Source organism: Microcebus murinus, chromosome 8 (genome assembly GCF_040939455.1).
Source record: "Microcebus murinus isolate Inina chromosome 8, M.murinus_Inina_mat1.0, whole genome shotgun sequence".
Lineage (NCBI taxonomy): Eukaryota > Metazoa > Chordata > Mammalia > Primates > Cheirogaleidae > Microcebus > Microcebus murinus.
In genome coordinates, this window is record NC_134111.1 from 40302776 (window position 1) to 40328433 (window position 25658).

The following is a 25658-nucleotide window of genomic DNA, read 5'->3' on the forward strand; positions in this document are numbered from 1 at the left end:
CTATTTCCCTGGTGTACTGAATGTGGTGCTCTACTCATAAATGAGTCACAGCGAGTCCTGCAGGACATGCTGGAAAACACAAAATGGTGTTTCATAACGTTATCACAAAGGAATATCACTACAGTTGGCTTTCATCTGAAGGCAATAAATGTTACTTCCAGTGGGTTAGAAAAACAAATATGCATGTAGATGCCTATTTTGGCTGCTTTGGTCTATTTCTGTAAATTAACGAGGCTTTATTTATCGCATGCCTCTCCTTATTTATAATTCACTACAGTATGCTGACGAGCTTTCTCTGCAAATGGCTGTCTAATCTTAGAGCGCACCACCGCTTGCTCGTTTGGCTTGCACCCATTCTCCTGTCCATGGAAATGTATACATTGGCTCTCCTGCCGTGGACATTCATCACCCGCTGCTCAGCATTCTTGAGGATCAAATGACATGAGCCATGCTGTATGTGGGGAGCAATGTTTGAAAATTCCTTTGATGTTGTGCCTTGTGACAATGGCTAAATCCAAGCTTTTGCTATTTGACCAAATGCCAAATGTGCTAGCCTGAATATCTATGATCTTACAGATGGATGGATGGATGGAAAAAAAATAAGATTAAACCAATGGAAAAAATATTTCAAAACTATTTTGCAGGGCGAATTAAGGTAAAGCTTTGGTTAACTGGAAAGTTAGTTGAGCAGGGTGTTTTAGCTAATTAGGGGCTAAGGTATAAACACTTTAAAAAATTCATTTTATATATACTTAGTGCCATCTATGTATTGGGATTAAATAATCAAAGAAGTGCAAAAGTTCATATAGTCCTTCTATCCAAAGCGTTTTCTTGTTTGCTTCTACCAATTATTGGTGAAAAATTTGTTCTATTTATTTTCAGTCCTTTTTAATGCTTAAGTTTTATGTCGTTTTTGTTACAAAGATGTGACCATATAGTATATGTATTTTGAACCTATTTTTATTCATTTAACATTATAAGAATTCAATCTAAGCATTATTCTGTTAGGAGTATATAATGGTATGCTTAAACTTCCCCTTGTTTGGTTAAAATTTGGGTTGTTTTCACCTGTTTAACATGATAAAAATGCTATAAAGAAAATCTTTGCACATAGAGGTGAAGAAAAATTTTCCTATATTGAATTATTGGACCAGAGAAGACAATTTTCAATTCTCAATATTATCAATATTCATTGTAATTCCTTTTCAAAGGAGTGGTACCATTGTATACCCCTAATACCATTGTTTGACCGTAAGTTTCTTCTTTCTCTATCATTATTGGGTTTTTGTTTATTTACATTTTTTTGTTTATGCAACAGGCAAAGTACTTTTGTGGGAAAAAATTTAATAGTTATCATTTGTTGAATTCACACAATAACCTTGCAAAATCAACAGTTTGCAAAGAACAGATATTGGGAGCAATTAAGTGATTTGCCCAAGTCCACACAAGTATCACCATAGCTGGACCATAATGATCTGGCTGCTTCTGAGACCAGGCCTGTTATGTGTTCCACTCCACCATGGCAGCCCCCTAAACAGCAGGAAGGGTCGAGGCTAATGAGCCTTTCAAGATAAGCTTGAAGAAGCTTGGTGGTTGGTGTGTGTAAAGATGGAGTAGATGAGAAGGACTGGAGATTAAAATGTCAAAATGGCTTTGTTCCCTTAAAAACCAAACGTTTCCTCAAAAAGAGTGAATAATTTTTTGTATTAATTTATGCATGCTGTTTCGCCCTCCCACATACACATCAAAAAGGTTTAAAAAAGAAAAAAGTGTGTTATTTAATAGTGCCTGAGAGTTGGGGTATTTTAACTAAACTCAGATATACATGAGTAACTCCAGTTGGAAGTTGTTCATGCATATCTGAAGGCAGAATGTGGCCTTTTGACTTTAGCCTATTAAACACAAGGAAATTCATAGTTAAAATTCCACTCTTACCTCCCCAGCCAAGATGGGAATGGCCCCAGCCATAAAGCATGATGGACAAGGCTGCCACGAAGCCCAATAATCTGTTGGCATTACAGAGTAGGGTAGGCAAACCACAGTAAATCAAGGCCTCACCTTCATTTTTCAAAAAGCCGAATGGATTGAAAAGTGTGCATGTCATTCTTTCCAGTGAGCAGGTTTTGCAACAAGCTGGAGGAAGATGCGTGGAGTCAATGACAAATGCCTCCTGGTCGAGGCTGTTTGGACGCTCCAGGTATCCATCTGGAGGGTCATCTTGAGAAAATGATTTGGCACCATGTGCTTTCTTATTCTTTGCAAAGATGAGAAAGAAGAAAGCCCACTTTGGAGGCCACAGTAGAGAAAAATGGCAGGATCTACCGGCATTGGCTCCATAGAGGGTGGCTTTGGGACAGGGCAGTCTGTGCTTCCATTAGTCTGGAGGTTCTTGGTGTCTAGAAGGCCTCAGTGAGCTCAGCAGGAGGCTGAATAATGGGGATTGGCAAAACCCAGGGATGGGCTCAGCTCTCTGGACTATAAAATCCCATTGTCTAATCAGACACCCCTTCACAGACATTATAACAACAAAAAAACAAAACAACAAATCACCAGTATATATTTTTCAAAGATACGATTCTGAATGTGGATAGCAGAAAGAATGCCTTGTTAATATCTCCAATACCCTTTAGATAATAGCAAAGAAAGCTAGTTTCTTCAAGCATTCAGATGATCTCCTCTAGAGGCTTTTATAGGGAGATGAAAGTGCTTTGGTGAATCCTTCAGGGCAGAGATGGTAATTTGGATTCACCCTGCCTTTAAGGAGAAAAGCTGGAAGCAGTGGGCAGCATCTGTAGAGAAGTAGAGACGTGAACGTCTCTCCAGGTCCCTTGTTTTGTAACCAGATTTTAATTTTAATCAGTGAGGAATCCTGAAACAACATTAACAGAAAGCAGTTTGGAAGCGGCTTTGATTTCAAAACCGTGTAGTGATGTATCTACTCCACCCGTGTATTTTCATAGCCACTTGCCTGAAAGGTCAGGCAATAAATAAGCGTGGCGTCCAGAGCTCTGCCTGGAACTGGATCCCTGTTTTGCTGGCAGCATTAGAGAGAAGGCAACATTAGCGAGAGGGCAAGCCGAGTTGAGCTTCAGGGGTATTTTCCCCCAGTGTAGCCTACATGGCTCTTCTTTCTGACTTGACTGGAGTGTGTTCTGTCACCTCCAAACATTGCCTGCTGTGATAACAGTCATTCCCAAGGCTCCTGCCCAACGTGACAGTCAGGAATGCGTGCAAGGCGCAAGCCGGGTTAGACGAAATGGCTGTGCCGCCCAGCCCCGCGCTGGCCGGGATGTGCCGCTGGGGAGGAGCTGACCTTCATTTTGCCCCCTGTTGCCTTTGGAAGGCTTTCATTTGGGTTTTTACTAGTGGGTGGTCTCTTAGGTCTCCTACTACATTCCAAATATTTCCAAAACTCTCTAAGAGCTCGTGGTTCTCCTGACTAATGTGGGATGGCTTCCTGGTGCCGGCTGTTCCCCCCTCACAGTCCCAACCCACCCCCTTTTTGTTTCCTTTGAAGTTGGTTTGAACAAGGCAGAATTTGTGACTCTGGAGTTCTAAGATTCTGGGTATAATAGTTTTTTTTAAAATAGCCTCTTATGGTTTAAAGCTCAGCAGTCTCCGAGCTCTTTGGATGGCTCGCCTGATTTAGTAAAAGAATTTGAGCAGATATTCCCGATACTTGTAATTTATTTGTAACTTACATACATGTACTATTGAAGTAATATATTTTGGTAATTAAAAACATACAGAGATGAAATGATATTGTTCATTTTCTTGATGGTGCAAAAACCCTTGTTGCTTTTTACTATCCTATTAAGGTTTTGTGCTCATTTTATATTTATATATGTCTGAACTGAATATGCAGCATTTGAAAAGTCTGGTTTAACACACTTTGTGATATGATTCAAAAGTGTGCTTCTAAGCTCAGTCTATTTTGATACCTGGTTTTAGTGACTATCATGGCTAAAACAATACTACAGAGATAATGCAAGAAGGGCAGTATTGGCTATAATTACTAAGTTGTGACTCATTTTTTCAGTCATATCCACAAGCTATGCAAAGGTTCTGTTGACAGTTTAGTAATAAATTTTCATCTGCCTTGGTGCCAATCAATAGCTCCTATAATGTACCAAAAGTGCTTCCCACTGGCCGAATCCAGAGAAAGGCAGAAGACAAGGAAATCTGGTTAATGCATTTTAACATAGATAGATAGAAAGAGAGACAGATATGTTCAAAGCGCTCTGAAATTGTACATTTGAAAGATTTTTAAATAATTTAGAAAAATCTCATTGCTTGGTTTTTAAAAGTATACGTATCAGAAGTTTTAATTGTTTTCAGAACCAAATTTTCACAATGGTGGAAATAATTCCAAATATCCAATTTCAAAGTGTTTTCTTTATGGCACGAATTTCTTTTTTCAAAGCAGTCACTTTCTCACTCACTTGTATAACATCAATGTTACCTTGGCTGGACAAATTCGGTGTCTTCATTTTTGCCTAGAGGTTGCATATTTCAACAGCTTCTTGTCACCATGGAAATTTTAGAAAATGCTTTTCACACAGTAACGTGACAGAAGGGGGCTCACCCCATGAGCCATTTTGGTTTGTTTCTGCTGGATAGGATTACATTTTATGAACAGCCTAGGCAAATTGGGAGGGAAACAAGTGGATTCATCTCAGTTCCTGCAAGGAACTCCAACACCTGGTGCACGTGAATGAGATCATTGGAGAGAGTTTAATAAAGCCAGTTAACAAAGGCATGGACACAGTTTAGGGAAGCTGGCAGTGATAGGGAAGCAATGGCAGGGAGACTTCACAGCCTTTCCCTAAGCCTGCAGGAGTAAGGAAAGAGGGGAGGGAGCATGGACTGTAACCGTGACTTTGCTGTCGGGACTGTATGAGTTTGCTCCGACCGCCATAATAGCACAGACTGGGTGGCTAAAACCACAGAAATCTATTTCTCATAATTCTAAAGGCAGGAAGTCCAAGACCAAGGTGTTGGTAAGGTTGGTTTCTTCTGAGGCCTCTCTCCTTACCACCTTCTATGTTTTCACAGGGACTTTCCTCTGTGCGTGTATCTGTGTCCCAATTTCCTCCTCCTATAAAGCCACAGATCATGCTGGATTAGAACCCCCAACTAATAATCTCATTTTAACTTAATTACCTCCATAAAAGTCCTGTCTCCAAATACAGTCATATTCTGGGATAGTGGGAGTTAGGAATTCAAATATGAATTTGGGGGAACACAATTCGGCCCATGACAGGTACGATGCCAATCTGTGGCACATGGGGAGGACGCTGGGTAAGAGCACCTTGATGGATTTCTTCCTCCAGCCCGCCTGGCAGCCCACTGGTCTGCCAGCACCACTCATTGGCCAAACTCAAATGGAAGGAAGAGGCAAGCAAGCCTGTTTAATGCTACTCCTGCAGTAAGTGTCAGTCTCCTGGGACACACACAGGAATAAAGAGTAATCTGCAGGAGCAAACAGAGTATGCAGCTCACAAAGTCACTGTTGAATTTAGAAAATAGGTTTCGTTGACCTATAGTGTTATGAATGATTTATTTAACATAGAAAGAAAGAAAGAAGTAATGATCAGCATGAGCCTGGGCATTCGGTTTTGTGGATTGCACAAGAGATGCTGGTTTCAGGGAACTGCTGTTACTAGGCTCAGCTTTGTAGTATCTTGGTATCTTGAATATCTCACACAGCACTAGTTCTTGGGAAAATTAGAAAAAGGAGGTCCCTGTGGACAAATGAGAAAAAATGTCTTATGCTGGACAGAGCATTCTTTGGTACACGGCTTTTAGTGACTTCCCCCTTCGTCCTCCTTAGCCAAACACATGCTGCATGACCCTGTGCGGTGACACTTAGCATGGGCTCAGATGGATGCTCAACACTCTGCCAGTCTTCTCTTTCCAGCCCCCCATCATGAACAACTTGAAGAATAAATTTTGGTGTTGTGTCTGTTATACTCTGAGAACTGGCAGCCTCCTAGTTCCACATGGAAGAAAATCGTTAAACCATGGCCAAATTCAAATCTATCACTGGCTCTCTTATTAAATCATTTAAGTCCCCTCTGCTGGCAGTTTCTGGCTGGCCTGAACTTAAATAAGTATTTGATGGATCTCTCACCTAAAGGGAATAATTAATGTTAATTTAGATTATTGTTCCTTGTTAGCACTTCTGGTAACCCTATTGTAAGAGTTTAGAATTATTGGCAAAAATGAATATAAGCATTGGGTATAAGTATTTTGGATTTTTCTTTAACTATCAAATGGATTTGAGCTTATGGCGAGAAAGTTGCACATCGCACAACTCCAGGGGGTGCCATTCATATAGTTGTTGTAGGTTTGTATGATCTTTCTGACAATTTTCTGGCAGATGGCAGTAAAGAGTTCTAAGAACAAGGTGCCTCCTCTGTCCCCAGTTGCTATAAAGTCACAGTTGGGGTGAGTGGCAGGTTAGGTACCTATGTGTGTGAGGGCCTGGGAGTGGGGCTGGGGAAAGGGAAGGACCCGCTGAAGACTAAGACATGGTCCCCACTTCTCAACACAGTGGGGGAGGGAGCCCTATGGGTACTGCCTCAGCTTCAGAGTAACACCCGGATGCACCATCTCCCCCTGCCCCACCCTCTCTGTTCCTGTTGGTGAATGAGGAATGAATGAGGAGAGTATTCCACCACGTGAGAGACTCATGGTAGCCACTGCCAGGACAGGAGAGGGAGACTGCAGAGGACCAGGGGGGTGGAGTGGATCCTGAGCAACTGGGTGGCCCAGGAGTAGCCTGGTCAGTTCCACAATGAACTTGGCGGTCTATGGAAGCCACTGGAACAATACTCAAGGCAGCAGAGCCATAAACTGCATTCTTGCATAGCCAAACTCAGTTTTTTTCTTTTCAGGAGAATGGAGAGAATCTCTTTTTCAGTATTCACAGTGTGAAGCCAATGCAACCCTACATGGGAAGCTATTTGTACTGATTACATCCTAGGCCCAGCACCTTCCCCTACCCATGAGGACAAGCCCCCTCTCAGCTACGTTCCTCAGACTCACTGCTGATCTCTGCCAATACTCACCCTCTAAGCTACTGGGCTCTTGCTACTGTTCTTTTTATGACAAGTGCAGCAAAGAAGTCATTAAGATAAAGATTTAGCAGGATTCTTTGATTTGAGGATAGGAGGTCCCCCTCTCTCTGCATGTGGAGGGCTGGCAGCAGACGCCAGATTGCAGTAGGATGAGGTGGAGCAGGAGGTGGGGACCGATGGGGTTGACAGCACTGAGCAGTGCTGCAGAGAGGACCAATTGGAGGAGAAAACAGATGAGATGGGTTAGACTGGGGAATTCATACCTCCCCATGACCATAAAGGGTGGAAGTTCTTTTTATTCTCCAAAGCTCACAGGCATTTATTCTAGAGACTTAAGAATTAACTTATGGTTAATGAGGTGGTTGGCTGGTGAGAAAGTGCCCCCTTGCTCTGTGAGGTTGGACTGGCTTCTCTTGGGAGGCAACTTGAAAAATATCTGAGAAGATCAGGAGGCTGCTGCATTTGAGTTTCTGCAGGATGTTGGATTTGTGGCATCAGAGATGGCAACTCACTGCTGACATCTTAGAAACATCACTGTTTCTTTAATTTAATGTAGGGAGAAGTTGATGGCTGAGAGCTTGTATCTTACAAACCTATTACCGACCTATTTACCAGGCCTTCAGGGAACAGCTTTGGGAAGGCGATCTTAATCAACAGTCTGTTTTGTCTTTTTTTCCTCCTACACTTTTGCTTACTTATATTCATTTTCCTATCTATCTTCCTTTCTAAGTCTTTCTTCTCTCTTTCTCACCTTTATGTTAGCCTCTCATGGTTTTCTTTATGTTTCCTTTCTGGATTTTCCACTTCCACACACTTCCTGCTCTTTAACTCCGTTTCAAACCTTTAGCACCTTCCATATGACAGTGAGAGGTAAGCAGACTTCATGGGACAAATTGACAGTGTCACAGAAGGCCTCTGGAGGGCACTTACCATCTTATGACAGAATTAATCCCATTCCTTAATGTATGGTTCCCTTCAGCTTCTGGGCAGAGAAGAGGAGGAGAACCAGCTTCCTCCTCACCATCTTCAAACTCCACCCCCCCCCCCAGAGAGCGAGGTGTCCGAGCCTGAGCCTGAGCACTAAGGCATTTGCATGGCAAAGTGGGTGACGTCAGCAAAAGGCGATTAGTTACATCCGGGGGATTGATCAAATGAGTATGTATATTAAGGATATTGGGAGGCAGGTTTCTTGCCTTGGGAAATTACAAAAATGGAAAGGGAAAATGAACCCTGGGGTGTTGGACTGGAATTGGAAGTATGGATGTGAAACTTCATGTTTTTTGATATTTATAGATACACACAATACAGATGTAAATATGTATGTGGACACATATGTGCGTGTGCACACACATATTCCTTAACTCTGTCTACTAACAGGGCTTGGGAATAGTGACAAGTCAGTAGCAAAGAGAACATCCAGTGGCCAGATCTTAGCTTCTACATGCTATTCTCCACTGAAAGGATCCAGGGCTCTTTGGGCTAATGGTTGATTTCAGGACTGAGGCAGGGAAAGTCCAAAATAGTCCTTGTAGTGCCAGAGGGCAAGGCAATGCTTAAAGAATGACGGGGACATGTCTAAGAAACACAGAGACTGGCTTGCAGGGGTTCCCACTGGCCAAATTGGAGATAATTTGAACAAAACAAATAAATACTGTAACTAATTAGGATCCATTGAATAAAATAGGAAACCCTGAGCCCATACTTACATAAAGTAAATGAATAAAAGTTTGAGGATGTTTAGGGTATTTCCATAGTTTTAAAGTACCTCCTCAAAAAATACTTATTAACTATAAAGTGGGAAAGAGTAACTTTACAGTGGACATGTCGGGCAGAAACCACCTTAATTAAGTGATCAAAGGGATCATTACTGGGAATGAGACAAATTGAAATCACGTACCTCCTGATGGGGTGCAGGGAGGAGAACACAGCTTCACTTCAGTGATCATCCCACCAAATGTGGACAGCACAAAAACTTCAAACAAAGCAATCTGAGAACACTCTGCAAAATAACTGGTTTGTAATCCCCAATTGTGTCAAAGCCATAAAAGTCAAAAAAAGACTGAGGAGCTATTTTGGACTAAGAGTCTTAAGAGACATGACAACTAAACGCCATGTGTGATTTTGAGCTGGATTTTTTTTTTGCAACAAACAACATTACTGGGATGATTTGTGAAACTTGACTGGGGTCTGAGGGTTAGTTGGTAGTAATGTATCCATCTTACCTTCCTTATTTTGATGGCTGTACTGTGGTCATGTAGGGGAACGTCCTTGCTTGATGGGGGTAATGGAGCACTGGGTGTGTAATTCGCTCTCACATAAATCAGGATAAAAGTTTTGTCCTGCCCTTGCAACTTTTGTGTTTCAAAATTTTTTTTAAATATTTACTAAATCAAATGGCACAACCACTTTGGAGAAAAAGATAACACAGAATTCCCATTCATTTAGGAGAAAGCACGAGAATTTACAGATATTTTGCATTTATGGTAGGCCACACGGGGCTATCTGTACCTCGCACCCCTGGGGCTCTCTTATTCTCTCTCCTCAGCTCTCAAGGGTTCTTTGATAGTGAAATAGAGAAGCACTGTTATTTATGAGAGCCTTGGAAAGCTACAGTATTAGGTAATGGAAAGTGCCATGATTTTACTTCCTGACTCACTGGCCAGAGAGGGAGCGCCTGCCCGAATCAGCCAGGCCAGCCATGCAACTCCGAGCTGCTGCTTCAGGTGGAATGGAAGAAACTGGGCAGGGCCTTAGGCATAGCTTGCAGTGCTCAGTAAGGGGTGGGAGAACTTGTGGTTTACATCTCTTTCTCCACTTGAGGGGCTGAATGTTGGAAGTGAAAGGAGGATCTGTAACACTTGTGCTGCTGCAGGCAGATTTTTGTCCTTCAGAGTCAACAGCAATGGGCTCTGAGAAAGGGATGAAGTACACACACCACCTAAGAACATTTGACAAGAGACTTAGAACTCAGCACACCCACTATGAGTTGGCAGTCTCTCAGGTTCACTTTCACAGATTTGTGTTTTGCTGTGCTGCTCTTGACTTTGGTGGTGGGGCCCCTATCTGAAATAGCCTTGGGAACTGTCATTGTATTGGTGGAGAAATGTGGTGAACAATGCCCACTACCTCCTGCCCCCTATACAAAGTTACTAAATACTACCTTTCTTCAGAGGATCGGATAGGCTTTACTCCTTTTGACAATAAAAGCTATAGACGCACATAACTTTCTCCCTTTTCACCTCGGCTGCCAGGAAACTCATAATTATTGAAGTTTAAGTGTAGTGATGGTGAAGGCCTTTTGGCCTGTAAAGCTGCATTCTGTGCATTCCCTATGTCTCTGCACTGTTGACCTCCGATGACTTGATTTTTAAATTTCTACTTGTGTTTCATAGAAAGTTGCCTCGAACTTTTGTACAATACAGGTTTGTAAAACAAAGAAATAGATCATCATCAGAATAAAGTTGAAGGAAACAAAATCTCAGTAAAACTGAACTAAATGCTGGAGAAAAAATTATGCAATTATAACAATAACAAAATAAGTTTCTTCAATATTTAAGAGAAAACAGGAGGCAAAGAGGCCAGGAACAATATTTATGGTCTTGAGCATATTGTCAAAGCACAATGAGTTACAAAGTGGATAATATGGGATTCCTGCCTAGAATTCTGTGAAGTAACAAATAGAAAAGTTCTCAACATATAATGGAAGGCATCAGAAAACTATACAGGTGTTTGCAAATTCACAATATTGTGTGAGAAGAACATTCGACTAAGGGCAAAAGAAGTCAAAATGACATTTGTGGGAAAGTATCCCACATCCTGCCTGATTAAAAACAACAACAAAAACAAAACAACAATAAAAAACCAAGACAGCACTTCCCTGTTACACATCCCAGTGGTTTTAGAGCAGGAGTGACAAAAGAACGTCAGCTCTTTGTATATCTGCTCCAAATCTTCTGGTAAGAGCAGAGCTATCAAAGATTTCATCTGTCTGACTGACAATTTCATCTTTCTGAAGGTGGAGGAACCAGTGAGGAAAACAGTTGCTCTGAAGTGAATTCTGATGTAAAAAAGGAACTGGTTGGGAATGTGGAAATACCAAGAATGTCAGGAGAGATGTTTATGTTATCTTGGCCTCTGTACAGAGCTCCCAGAGCTCTTTATGTATATCTTTTCTTACTTATCCTTGCAATATTGTCACTTATAGACTTGTATTTCTCTACAAGATTGTCCCTTGATGACTGGGACCACATCATGTCATCTTTGTGTCTACCAATGTTTGGTATCTTCTAAATGCAAAAAAATCAAACATGTGCTGAGTTGGAATATGAGCATAACAACTTGCATAATTTCAGGATGATCTGACAACAACATTCTTTGTTAAAACAATTTTTTTCCTGGTTATAAAATGTTTTCGTTGGCCGGGCGCGGTGGCTCACGCCTGTAATCCTAGCACTCTGGGAGGCTGAGGCGGGTGGATTGCTTGAGGTCAGGAGTTTGAAACCAGCCTGAGCAAGAGCGAGACTCCGTCTCTATTATAAATAGAAAGAAATTAATTGGACAACTGATATATATAGAAAAAATTAGCTGGGCATGGTGGCGCATGCCTGTAGTCCCAGCTACTCGGGAGGCTGAGGCAGTAGGATCGCTTGAGCCCAGGAGTGTGAGGTTGCTGTGAGCTAGGCTGACGCCATGGCACTCACTCTAGCCTGGGCAACAAAGTGAGACTCTGTTTCAAAAAAAAAAAATGTTTTCATTGTAAGAAACTGGAAAAATTCATAAAAATATACATGAGAAAATATAAACTCCCCATAATCCTCTCAACCAAAGCTAAGTATTTTGAAGCACTTTCTCTTTGTCTTTTAAATATTGTTTCATAATTTTGATCATACTATATAGTTCTGTTCCTAACATTTTTTATCCTGAGCATTTTTTATGTCATTAAAATGTCATTTTAAAATGACTTCATAATATTCCCTTTCATGTATTCATCATAATTAATCATTGAGATTTAAAAAATAAAGCAACATAGGGATTTTCACTGCTACAAATTCTAAGAATTATGGTATGTCTGAGAAGTCAAAAAGGAAACCATTTCACCTGTAACAGAAGGATTGGGCAGGGCAGGGGGAACAGGTGAAGCCCCAGGTTGTTCCCCAGGTCTGGGTGACTCCCCTGAGTCACCTGTGGTGTGTGTGGAAGGTGAGCTGACGGTGTGAATCGTGGAGCCAGGACTGATGAGGAATAAAGCTAGAAGGCATGCTCAACCCAGAGACCAGCAAATGCAGAGACATTTCTGCATTTGAAGTATGACTGACTTACTCTGTGGCATCTCAGTTGGTAGAACTAAGGCAGGGAGGTGGAAATGTCAAAGACACAATTGGGACTCCACAAACAAGTCTGAGAGCTATTCTCAAAAGATACAATATGCCATGCGAGGTGGGGAGTGCCCTGTCCCTGGAGGTGTTCAAGCAGGGCAGGTGGCCTCAGGGGTATTAGAGGGTAGGAGGCACCTGCAGTCTCCTTTATGATCTGTGTCTTGTGTGAGTGCTGGATCAACCTAGATCAAAACGCCTCTCAGAGCCACGTTAAAAAAAAAAAAATGAGTAATAGCATTAGCGTTTGCATTTAATCCAAAGCCACCTGTTTTCAATTCTGAGCAGCCCAGAAACCTGCCAGCGCTTTCATTTGCCTGAGTCAGGTGGTCTGGCAAGGCGTGTGGCTTCCTTCCCAGCCCCCAGCTTCCTTGAGCCCTAAAAGGCACATTTAAGTCGCTCCCGCGTGCGAGCAACAACGCTCACCACAAGGGCGCAACCAGCAACGGGCAACGGAGACGGTCGGTGCTTCAGTTCTGACCGTGACCCCCAAATCCCAGACCCCTGTCACCGGGTCCCGACGTGCCCCGACAGTCCGAACGGCCACCCGCAGGCCCCTCCCGCCGCCAGCGGACGCGGCTCTCGCGCCTCAAGAGCGCGCAGTGGAAGGCTGAAGAATAGTAAAACCTCCCTCTAGTGGCTCAAGCTCAAACGTTCTCTTGCCCTCCAAAGGCCCAGCGCGTGTGTGCACGGGAGACGCCGCGGAGCCATTTCGCAGGGTTGGAATTCCACGGCCTGGCGGGGCCGATCCCACCCGGCCGCGCCCGCAGCGCCTCAGCTGCGCCCGCCCAGGCGCGCTGAGCTCGCCGCGCCGCTATTCCGGGAGGCGGCCGCCGCTCCCCCTCGGCTCCTCCCTCCCGCCTGCCCCACACCTCAGGCTCTCAGTGGCAGAGGGCAGGGGGCTTGTTGTGACAGGCCGGCGACCTTTTCCTTTCTGGCTACCTTGGTGGAAGGAGGATAGAATCGGTCACACCGTGACATTTACGAAGCCCCTGCTCAGGCTGGGAGGCACTCTCTCTCTCTCCCAGCGAACTTTTAATCGGTATTTGTGGAATTCAAGCTCTAGAGCCGTTGCTGGTGAAAGGCTTGGCCAAAAGGGTGGACACGGGGCTGCAGGTACAAGGTGCACGCGCTGGCCCCCCTCATCCCAGCCAGCAGACCAGAGAGCAACTGCCGCACCCGCTTTCCTCTCTTGCAACCCCGGAATTCCACCTCGGTCTCAGCCGTGTCAGCAAGGTGGGGTTCATACCCAAAGGTGCCATAACTCTCTTTACACATGAGCGATAACTTTCTCTGAACCACCCTGACTCTGGTACTTACAGGTACGAGAGGTGCTCTGAGAGCATGTGGTGAGTTGATGATGGTTGATGTCATTGGTCACTAACTACCCACGTTTAAATAACCAGCAAGAAGGGGGTGGAAGCGTTTTTTCCAATTCTCTTCAAGAAAATGTATTTTGAGGATATAATGAATCTAACAATTTTCAATTTTAAACCAGTCTACTACAGAGCTGAAGGAAGAGATCAGAAATGAAATGAAATGAAATTCTGGCATATGTTTAATCTACTTTAAAAAAACTGACAGGAAAAATAAAATTTCAGATGTTTTTTATTCAAAGGTTCTCAAAAGAAATAAAACAGAAAAGCTAACAATCTGATCAAATGTACAGTTCAAAAATGTCTTTTGGCGTTTAACAACAAGTCCTAGGAAAGAAAACTACAGAGTTATCTTGAACCGGACAAATAAGTTACCACTGGCAAGTTTGTGGCACTAGTAAAACAAAAATAAAAAATTAACTCTCTTGATCATATAGATATCTCTATGAAAATCTTTTTTTCAATCTGTACAAAAGGTCTTTCTTCATAAATTAATTTTTTTTTTATAATTTAATGGCTGTCTACTATGTGATGTTTAACTGATTTTTTTTTTTTTATGTACAGAGGTTATGTTTCCCAAATCTTACCCAGACGAGTATGGCACTTAGTTCAGACATTTCTAGCAGCAGACTTCCCCTCTCCTCTATCTGAGCTATCAAATTTCTGTCTTAACTAATGCAAAAATATCAAGTAGTGAGAGACCCGGTTTATAAATGTACTAGGTACACAGAGGGTGCTGCGTTCAGTCTGGACTTTCACAAAGCAGTAATATTCCAGGGAGCATAGAACCAATAATACCACAACTTTAAAAAAAAAAAAAAAGGAAACAAAAACAAAAACAAAAACACATTTCTCTTATGACTATGTAATTTTCACTAGAATCTACACTTCTCAGAGCAGCAAGGACTTTTGAAACTATGAAATGTCACTGACATCTATAATCAAATACAAGCATAAAATTTAAGAACTAAAAAATACTCGAAAGAAATAACTGCTTAGCCCTAGCTCCTGAGCTAGGAGGATTTGGTCTGTGGAAACAGGGAGGGCCAGCAACCTGTCCCAGCACAAAAGAAAATAGACTCTGAGGTAGATAACTGATCATACACAGCTGACCAGACAAGTACACAGTTTTGGAAGACAACTTAATTTACCATTGCTTTTTAAAACGTATGCAATTGCCTTAATAAAAGAGCTTTAATAACAGTGAATTATCTCATATGTACTAAAGTAGAAATAACTGTGTATTTATGAATCAGGAATTTCATAGTTTCAAAATTGGTTTTCTTTACACTTGAACACTTGTAGTGATGACATAAAGTGTGGCACTGCTTGGATCCAAATCTTCCTTCATGCTTTTTTTGTTTGTGTGTGTCCATACATCAATTAAAATTATAAAACCTAAATGCAAAGGTACAAAAAAGGCACATTCTCCTAACCGCAAACTGGTCCGGCAAAAATAAAGAGCACAGAAGATGTGATGCTGAGACAAGTTGGAGCTACTGGTTACTGGCTCTTCGGTCTTTGGTGAAGTTACCTTTAAAAGTGCCAAGTCATTTTTATTTTCAAATTTACCTAATAGAGAGAGAGAGAGAGAGCTAGTAGCCAATCGTTTTGATTCTATTCATATCTCAGCCTATGTTTGAAGATAAATCCTTACTTTTAGCTTTTGCCATTTAGTTGCAATAGCAACATTTTTCGGTTTGCCAGATTTCAGGCATAATTCTCATTCTAAAGCACTATCATTAGTATAAAGGAAGGACAAAACATTCAGTGACTCCCCTCCCCCGCCCCCCGCCCCCAGCCCCAATGCTACCTACACTAAATCTAGAACATCAAGTTAGTTTTTTTTTTCCTGAAAAAAGGCAAAAAAGACTTTACATTGCATCATACAGCAGATATCCTAAATCAGTCAAACTATCAGAGGAAACTGTTGGCATACAGCCTTACAAACAATTTACCCTATTAAAAGTTCCCCAGTCAGAAAATGTGTTTCACACAAAACATTTTTCCCTTCTTGCATTTCACTACCTTACACATTATGTGAAAAATCATTAAAAACACCTACTACATATTTAAAAAAGCCAAAATTTCAGCAACTTTTATTGACTACCTTTTAAAAGCCCTATGCTGCTGTTTTACAAGGCATAATAGACCAGCTCATTTGGTCGAAGCATTCTACATCATTAGTTTGAACTAACTTTTACTGAAACAGCTACAGCATCAAAAGAGTTAAGGCAAATTGGAATTCATAGAAAAGGATAAGACACTTCACACTACGTTGAAAGAAAAACGGAAAGCTAAGAAAAGAGACACTGACGGCAACGCTGAATTACAGCAACACTCGCACGGCAAGCACAGAATACCATGGGTGAAGTCGGACTATTAAACTTCAGAAAGCCCATTTCATACAGCTGAAAAAAAAAAACACAAATTAAACACAAAATGAACAAAACCACAAAAATCCGGTCATGCACTTGGATAAGTCTTCATGGTCTTTGTGCATACCCAGAAAATTGAAGTTTTCTTTTCTTCCTTTTTTTTTTTTTTTTTTTTGCATCATAACATTTGATAAAAATCTTTTTTTTTGTTTTTTTTTTGTTTTGTTTTTTTTTTTTACTAAAATAAACCTGTTCAGGGGAACAGCTACTAGATGAATTTAAGGGTTTTATGCACCTTATAGAACTTATAGCAAAAATAGTTTTAGTTGATTTCATTATAAATAACGTTTTCAAGAACCTGTGCAAAACTGTCAATAATTTCCTAAAGCACAATTGATCAGAAAAATCCATGATTGTTCAGCCTTCACACCCTTCTTCATGTAAGAACACCCCTCTGTACATCTGGAAGAGAAAAATAAAAGATAAATGCTTTTGTGGATTTGGTATAGTACACCGCAGAGCTTTGTAATCTCTTTCTTGTTGTTTGAGAAAGGCTATGCTCATCACTGGTGGTAGACTGATAAATGCAAACTCTGGAAATGATGGTTACTTTCAATGCCTTGAATGTGCCTTTCATATCTAGGACTTGCAAAATACTTTCTTCTCTGAAGGACCCAGAGCTAAATCCAGGTGAGACTCTAAAGACAAAGAGTGACTTTATGAAATTAACAATACATATTGTCACCAGGACAATCCAGAAACCAAGATGTTCTAAATTCTACACAGCTATTCTATTGCAATCTGCATGGTAAAGCGAAAAGTTCTGAAATTTGTGGTTCAGCTGAGAGCTGGGAATACAAATTTACTATTTAAGAATACTGACATTAATCTAAATCCACAATTAAGATATGGCTAATCTTGTAATGCTAGATTAAGCAACATCTTATGCTATAAATCTTTTAGTATATAAGTTTTACAACAATATAATATAGGATAGTTGTATTAAAGGACAATTTTGGTACCTGGTGATTTCTGATGTTACAGATCTTTTTTTAGGGAGGAGAGTAATTACACATTTGACTTTAATATAAAGCATTGTTCTTTTTGGATAGGATGATTAATCTGCAAATTTACGAAATCAATGATTGTAACATTTCAACAAGATTGGATGCCTTGGCTATGATTAAAAGTGGCATGATCAAATCTGAATTATTCCAACCTCCATTTTGATTAAAACAAAAAACAAAACCATAGACTTTGCTTGAGTGAAGCCCCACAGTTACGAAGACCTTTCCCTCATACCTCACAGTTACTTATTTGGTTGAAAGGTATACGGAGAATGGTCATTAGACGTCTCTACAGCCACCTGCTGCTGACCACTTGCCTCCTACGACAAAGCAGAACCGATGAGGTGTTAGGCCTGACAGTCCAACAGCATACACCTTAAAAACAAGCACTCTTTAAAGTGCACTTCTTAATGTCACGTAGAGCTTTCAAGGTTGATCATTTCCCTAAGTAGCTGACATGTCTGATAGGCCCGGGAACCTCCCATCCAAATGTTTATGACTTGTCTATTCTTATCAAACTGTGATTTATCAAATTTCTTATTCTCTTATATCCTGGGGCCAGATGTGGTTTGGAATTCAGTATTTTCAGATTTTAGAATCTGAAATGTGGTATGCATGTGCTGTATATCATATAATACCCCGAGGAGGCTCTAGGGCCGTATCTCATTAGCAAACATATTAATAGTTCTACATTGAAAGCCATGAATAAGCACAGTAAGTGGGATAAAGATTTTGTCTTATCTCAGTTCAAGTTGGGTTTTGCCATAGGTCTGGTTTTTTGCTAATGTAGTTGTAAACAGAATTTTTATTTTCAGATCTTTCAGGGGTTTCAGAATTGCAGGTAAGAAATTATAGGCTCTGATAATTAAGGTTGTCAATAACTGCAAAATCAGAAACAAAATAATAATAACAATAACAACAGCAGCAGCAGCAGCAGCAAGCCACAGTCCTACAGTTCTTTCCTGGAACTGGAACCTTTGGGATCTGCCTAGTAGGCAGGATCAACCGGACTGATAAACTTCCCTGGAATTTCAAGAGTACTTAGCAGGAAAATGCTATGCCTTCTGACCAATCATAATTCGACTGTCAGACTTCTTTCTTCCATCCCAACATTGACATCTTCCATAGCAAGAACTAAGAGTTATTTAGCTCTACCAACAGCCTCTACAAAAACAAGCATGGATTTTTTTTTGTTTGTTTGTTTTTTGTTTTTGAGATAGAGTCTCGCTTTGTTGCACAGGCTAGAGTGAGTGCTGTGGTGTCAGCCTAGCTCACAGCAACCTCAATCTCCTTGGGCTCAAGAGATCCTCCTGCCTCAGCCTCCCAAGTAACTGGGACTACAGGCATGCGCCACCATGCCCGGCTAATTTTTTTCTATATATATTAGTTGGCCAATTAATTTCTTTCTATTTATAGTAGAGACGGGGTCTCACTCTTGCTCAGGCTGGTTTCAAACTCCTGACCTCGAGCAATCCGCCCGCCTCGGCCTCCCACAGTGCTAGGATTACAGGCGTGAGCCACCGCGCCTGGGCAACAAGCATGGGTTCTTCCTTATCCCTATTATATTTTTGAAACATCAGCTTTTTCTTTTCCATAAAGGACCTTAATTAACAACTGATTTCTTTTTGTCATTACTTATTATTATTATTGATACGATCTTTAGTACTGGGGTTATAAACTCCAGATTTATCTTAAGGTGCTTGTAAAAATCATTTTACGGAGACAAGACAGAGCCTGGAAGGAGTATGAAATGCATTGCAAGCTTAGAAAATATTTCTTGGGAGTGTGACCTACAGGTTGTTACCCTAATTTGTATGGACAGAATTACATTTTATAGATGAAAATAACACTCTATACTTCCTCTAAACAATTCTTTACGCAAACAGTTGACTTTTGATAGATTTTTTTTCCTCTGAGTTCTATTTAATGTACCTATTTCCAAAACTACTTAATTGTCAAAATGGTCACTGGATGGTCTGTACCAACCTCAACAGGAACTGCTGTCGTCTGCATGTGTGTATACTGTGGCAGATAGGCTCCTTGCATAGCTGATGTTGCAGGCATGTACTGAAAAGAAGAATATGGTCAGAATGGGAGGTGGTAAACCATGTAAAATTCTGAGTACCTTGGGAATTGTGAGGTGGGTATAATGTGCTTGCAAGTCTCAAAGAAGAAATTTAAATGGACTATCTCAAAGCTTAATTTGTGCACACAAACATGTCATATGGGAGGCAAAGTGAATGTTTTCTACTTTTTGAATATGTCAAGCTAAAAATCCCACCTTTCTTTTGGATTTGCTAATAAAGAAACACATGGGTGAAGATTAAAAAAAATTATAATCCCCAATAATTCAATATCACTAATGTGCTATATTAGAAGATCTCTCCTCAAAGGACCTCATTATTTCTTTGAAGGTCCCTAAACTAGTACCCAGTATTGTTTTTACAGGTGGAGACCCAAGGGATAAATGAATTATTAGAACTTTAACAGGTCACTGCAGATTAGACGGCAGAGCCCTGTTTTTCTGACAGTGACAGTCATCCTTTCCCAAAGGCAGGAGAAATTTCTAGTCAATACCATTGGACGTGCGTGGCCTTAGCTTAGCCTTCACAAGGAGCTACTGCTGGTTTTAGGTGTATAAGGGGAAAATGTACCACCCCTTTATTCTTTTAAGCTACCATAGATACAAGCTGAATTAAAACCATCTAAATGCTAAGCATGCCAACTTGGAAGTTGAGCTAGTACCAGCTCAACCTTATATTACCCAACAGATTTCTCTGGACCTTGGTGAAATAAGTCAATATTAAGATCATGATTCAATGCCCTCAAATTCCATAAAAGAAGAAATAGATGAGGAAAAATTTCCTGCCTTTTCCACTTTGAATTTTTGCTTCAGGACACTGCCATAGTATCATGAATGACACTAGTTATAAAGGCTAGATGTGGTCATGTGTGGGTGCTGTATTCTGGTAAAGGAGAGATACCCCAAGAACAGACTTTCAGTTCAACAATTAATCAAGAAATATCTGAGTATTTGCTTTATAGAAGGCAAGGTGTGGGGAAGAGAGAGGATCAGAAGTAATCTTTGTCATCATAGAGCCTATAATTTGACAGGGAAGATAGGGCTGCATTAATTTACCCTCCTCTGTTTACAGAGATACATGATATTAATTTGCCACCTACTGTTCCAGTGCTGCCTAGTGACAGATGACTCATTTGCTGGGCCAGAGGGCTGATCATAGACGCGGGCTGTAGTGACATAGTGTGCTCCATCGAGGGAGTTAACACGGCACCCTGGGGAGTTGAAGACAAGAACAAAATTAGACAAACTGAGGGAGGCGTTAAGACTCCGTAATTACCTTTTGCAAAGGAAACGCCTTAGTTAGTCAAGGAATGTGAAGCAAACACAACCTCTCTCAATCTTGCAAAGGTATATCATTATTTGTTTCCTAAGAGTCTTCTAGACTGCTCTTCCTGAGAGTTTTGTAAGAGAATTAGGAGAAATCTTATCTTGGCACTCACTTCACAGAAATCCTTGTAATAGGCAAATCTCTCTTTCCCTTCACTTTACCTAACTGTAAAGCAAGCTAGTCCGGCACGAGGTGCGATAACAGGAAACACAAATCATGATTATCACTGGCTGCAGAGGGGTACAAAATACTTTCTTAAAAAAACTTAGAAAAAAAAATGAAAGTTGATGCTTTCTGTAGCCACAAAACAACAGATTTAATATGATCAATGTAGTCTTTTGTTTGACAACGTTCTATACAGACAGTCATTTGGTTCAGGATCAGGGCGTTAGGATGGAGAGAACATTCTTCACTCACTTGGTGTTTCTCAGAACTTTAAATGACATTTTGGTCCTGGGGGAGGAAGCCAACTCAGATGTGATTAATAATCCAATTCCAGATTCTTTTATTTGAAAAAAAATTGGTCATTAAAAATCAAATTAAATATATTTAAGGGAAACAGAGAGGAAGGAAAAAGCAATCACCTAAAACTCAGCCAGTCTAATACAGCCACTATTAACTATGTCAGGGCATGACTGCCAGATTCTAGCCTCTGCATATCTCTGTTGCTGCAATCAGAGTATATCAACAATTTTGTATACTGGGTTTTTGCTCTTAAGCTGGCTTTCTATTAGAAGCATTTTTTTTTTTTTTTTTTTGAGACAGAGTCTCACTTTGTTGCCCAGGCTAGAGTGAGTGCCGTGGCGTCAGCCTGGCTCACAGCAACCTCAATCTCCGGGGCTCAGCGATCCTTCTGCCTCAGCCTCCCGAGTAGCTGGGACTACAGGCATGCGCCACCATGCCCGGCTAATTTTTTTTTTGTATATATATTTTTAGTTGGTCAATTAATTTCTTTCTATTTTTGGTAGAGACGGGGTCTTGCTCAGGCTGGTTTCGAACTCCTGACCTTGAGCAATCCGCCTGACTCGGCCTCCCAAAGTGCTAGGATTACAGGCGTGAGCCACAGCGCCCGGCCCTAGAAGCATTTATCTAACTTACTGCACAGCTGTCATTATCATTTTCAATGGTTACATCATGGTACATGATTATATAAACCAAAATTTAATTAACTCTTTATTTTTGGACTTTTGCAATCACCCAATTACCTGAGAATGCAAGTATTCTGACACACTCTATAAATATTAATACTAATATATGTTTGGGCATCACTATACCTGACATACATTGTTATTTATTGATAATTAGGTACACAGTTGAGGGCAGAAGTAGGTGTGCATGTATTTTAATACTGATTTAAATCATGCAGTTTAAATCTGGGTGGGAAAAGGTAATGAATTCTCAGATAGGAACCTTCTGCACACATTTCTAATGCCTTTTCAAAGGTGGTAAACAGAGATGCGTACAGTCTTTGTCTTTAAAAGTTGCCAAAAAGAAAAAAAGGCTATGTGTCAGAGATAATGTTTGCTATTAATATATTTCATGAGGAATTTTTAAACAATTTTTAATGTGAATTATCAAAAAGTATGTGGTAACATGAAAATGACTCAGAAACCCAGAATATGGTGGAAGGGTTTCCTGTCCCTTTTTCTCATTCACTGGTACCATCTGTAGGAGTTACTGTATTAGGAAGTCCCCAAATTCTAAGTGGATTGATTTCCAAGCATTCCAAAATAGGGTAGCACAGAGTATCAGGGACATGGATGCCACGGGCATGTGTGGATTAGTGGATGCATATTATGTATAAACAGTGTGTAGGTTAGTGCGGATTTATGGATGTATGTGTATCAAGTGCACATGTATAGATATATATGTGTGTATGTATCTATGTCACATACCACACACACACACATATATTATCAGAGAGATCTCCTGTGTTATCACCAAAACATATTTTATCTGCTTCTTAAAGATCATCTCAGCACCTTGTTCAGAACTTGTTATCCCTGGATTGCTATTTCACACACATGGTCTTACAATGCACAGTGTCCACATTAAGGAGGTATCCTGAGACAAAGCCCTGTCTGAACTTAAGGTCAGGAACAGTGTTATTTTCCTAAGCCATCCAATCTGTTTTTACCATATACACATTGTGAACTGCATGGCTTATCAGGATTCCCACTTTGCATTGGTTACTAGAAAGCTCAGGGCCAAATGTGTGACCTGCTCATGGCTAGCACGCAGGTCATTCTCATCTTCCATGCTTACAATTCCTAAATCCTACACCATCTTTGGCAAATGGTTTTAGCCCAGAGGATATACATACATAGCTTACTTGTAAAATACAAAGGCATTAAGATGAAAAACTTACAGGGTGCTGTAGGATATATGGTTGAGGTTGCATCCAAGACGGACTTTGCACCTGGAAAAGGGAGGATTTGGAAAGAAATATTGACTTCCATTGTAATGCTTACCTATTTCTCTAGAACTCTTTTTAATCATGCTAAAAATCTACAGAAAGAAAATAAGGAAACAATACTATCAATGATTAAAAAGATTAAGGCAGTTAGAGTTGTTGGCAAACTGGTCCCTCTGAATGGGATGAAATGATTATTTAGAAACAATTTCTATTTGCCCACTCAAGAAGTATTTATTGAGTGTTGGGCACCAAAGAGAAAAAGGAGAATAAGGCATGGGCCCCACTCTCAAGGAATTTACTATCTAAGCAAGGGAGATAAACACAGAAACAACTCAAATAAATTAGTGAAATGTATTATAGTCAAGGTATGAACTAGGTACTTTAGGAACACAGATGAATGAGAATTCCAGCACATCTTATTATATGCTCACCTTTAAAGTATTACTATGTGCTTATTTAACAAGAATAGCCAAATTCGATCTCTCTTTGATACCCAGAATGTTAGGTTTCAGAAATCTTGTAAGGTGGTCAACAATTTCTAGTTAGTGTGGTCAACAATTTCTAGTTAGTGTGGAAAATAAAAATCTGAAATTCAGATTTAGGAAATTAAACTTTAGTAACTAGATCTTGACATCTACAGTCAAAAGGGCATCAACACAGAAAACCCTCTGAAATGAGAAATAAGACGTGAGAGTCAGATGTCGTGGCAGGAAAGAAAGTGTGCGTAGTCTGCCACTTAAGAGAAAAACTTATCAGTCAATTTCTTGATGCCCAGAGCTTTCCAGAGTCTGTGTAATTTTAAAATAAGTTTCGGTTTCTAATTCTTAACAACAAAACCCTCTTGTATTTTATCCCCCATTGTTAACTTCACAGATTCTATAGAGAGGACATGGGGAAGAGTCATGGGGGAAGAATGTATTGTGATTTACCTTGATAGCAGAGCCCCGATACTTGTTTTCTCTGGTTTCCTTTGCCACCTAAGGCAGACCAAAGTTAAGTGCTTCTGCCTTGTTAACATTTCAGTTATCTGGACTGCAGCCTTTCCCCACTAGGGTATTGGTGGTTTCTTGCAGATGCCAATTTCTCAAATCCAATTGCATAAGCATAGGGCGGTTTAGTGCAGGACCCTCACAGGATAAATCATGGGGAAGTGAGCAGCTCCCTACAGATCCCAATTTGGGCCAGATGTCCCCATTTTTTTATATGCTTCAGTGGCCTTAATAATCTAATAGTTATAGCATTATGGGTTCAGGGAGCTATTACATCTAATCCAATTTTCTTTCTTAAACAGCAAAATCAGCTGCTATCAATTTCTAGTCCTCAATTTTCCCTAATTATAAAATGGGAATAATAATCTATGTTCTATAAACTCTTTACCATTGGTTCTTAACCTCTCTAGGGTCATAGATCCCTTTGAAAACCTGATGAAAGAAATAAACCCTTTCCCCCCACCCCCAACTAATTGCACATACACAAGCAAGCAACATTTTGCAAACAACTTAAGGGGATCACAGATCACTTAAAGCTCATTCAATGAGCCTACTGGGTTGCTGAACACATGGGGTAGAGAGTCAGCTCGAGAGCCTATGGCATGAGTGTCAGGCTGATGGACTAAAATTCTACCTGTATCTCAGAGAAATAAACATTGTCCAGAAGAGGAAATCAGGCCTTTGAAATAATACGTTGTTTCCTTCCACTTAGCCATATCAAATATATTACCAACACTGGTCTCCTAATTGTTTATTCTATGAAATGATTTTGTGATCAAAATGCACATTGCTTTTATATTAAAGAAGGAAAAAGAGGTGGTGGAGCAATGCTTTAAGAGCTGTAATATCTATGCCAACATAAATGAAAATTAGTATGTACAATCTTTCATTTGCCTGAGAACAAGCTTATACTTGCTCCTATTTTTGGTGACATATAAATGACAGAGGTTTCTAAGTTCAGATAGTTAAGAAAGAAGACTGCCTATTACTAGCAGACACAGGAATTGTTATTAGGGAAAATGCACTAGAGCTGATCTTACTGACTCTTATACAGGAAAGGAAAAGGTAGGGATCCTAAGTCCAAAACAACTGAAGAGGCATTAAATTGGTGAATACTATGCCCAGCAGACTGAAGCGACAGAGTAAGTAACATATCAACCCAGAGAGAATAAAGAAAAGAAAATGAGTGGCAACTCAGGGAAAGGAGGGCTAAAGAAGCTAAAAGCTGAGGAAGGCTATGAATGCTACTTTAAAATTTCAGTTTTAGCACATCTAATCACTTCTGTTAATTAAAACCATTTTATGTTTTTAGACAGAACCAGCTTTATGATATTGCTTATGTCGACCAATCTATTATTTTAAAAGTATAATGAATATACTCTTATTATGAGCCAACTAATCTTGCATATTAATAATAATCATAGCTGACATTTATTGAATGCTAATGAATTTTCCAGATACTGTGCTGAGCTCTTTACACATATAGTCTCATTTAGTTCTTACAACTTTCCCAAAACTATGAGATAGAAACTATTATTATCCCCATTTTAAAGATGAGGAAATTGAGG

At 40.3% G+C, this 25658-nt stretch overlaps 1 protein-coding gene across 8 annotated transcripts in view; it reads right to left on the reverse strand.

Annotated features, from left to right (window-relative positions):
• Positions 1-15901: 15901 nt before the first annotated feature.
• The window catches only part of RBMS1 (RNA binding motif single stranded interacting protein 1), a 214023-nt gene continuing 204266 nt past the window's right edge, over positions 15902-25658 (reverse strand). For 6 of the 8 annotated variants that reach the window (XM_020288476.2, XM_020288475.2, XM_020288478.2 and 3 more), the window contains exons 10-15: positions 24031-24078; positions 23054-23104; positions 20459-20569; positions 19262-19342; positions 17511-17595; positions 15902-16670 (exon numbers count right to left, since the gene is read on the reverse strand). In XM_020288476.2, coding sequence (XP_020144065.1) covers positions 17518-17595; positions 19262-19342; positions 20459-20569; positions 23054-23104; positions 24031-24078 — 369 coding nt within the window. In that variant the 3' untranslated portion in view covers positions 15902-16670; positions 17511-17517. The remainder of the gene's footprint in view (positions 16671-17510; positions 17596-19261; positions 19343-20458; positions 20570-23053; positions 23105-24030; positions 24079-25658) is intronic. The other 2 variants (XM_020288481.2, XM_020288482.2) reach the window with 1 other exon arrangement.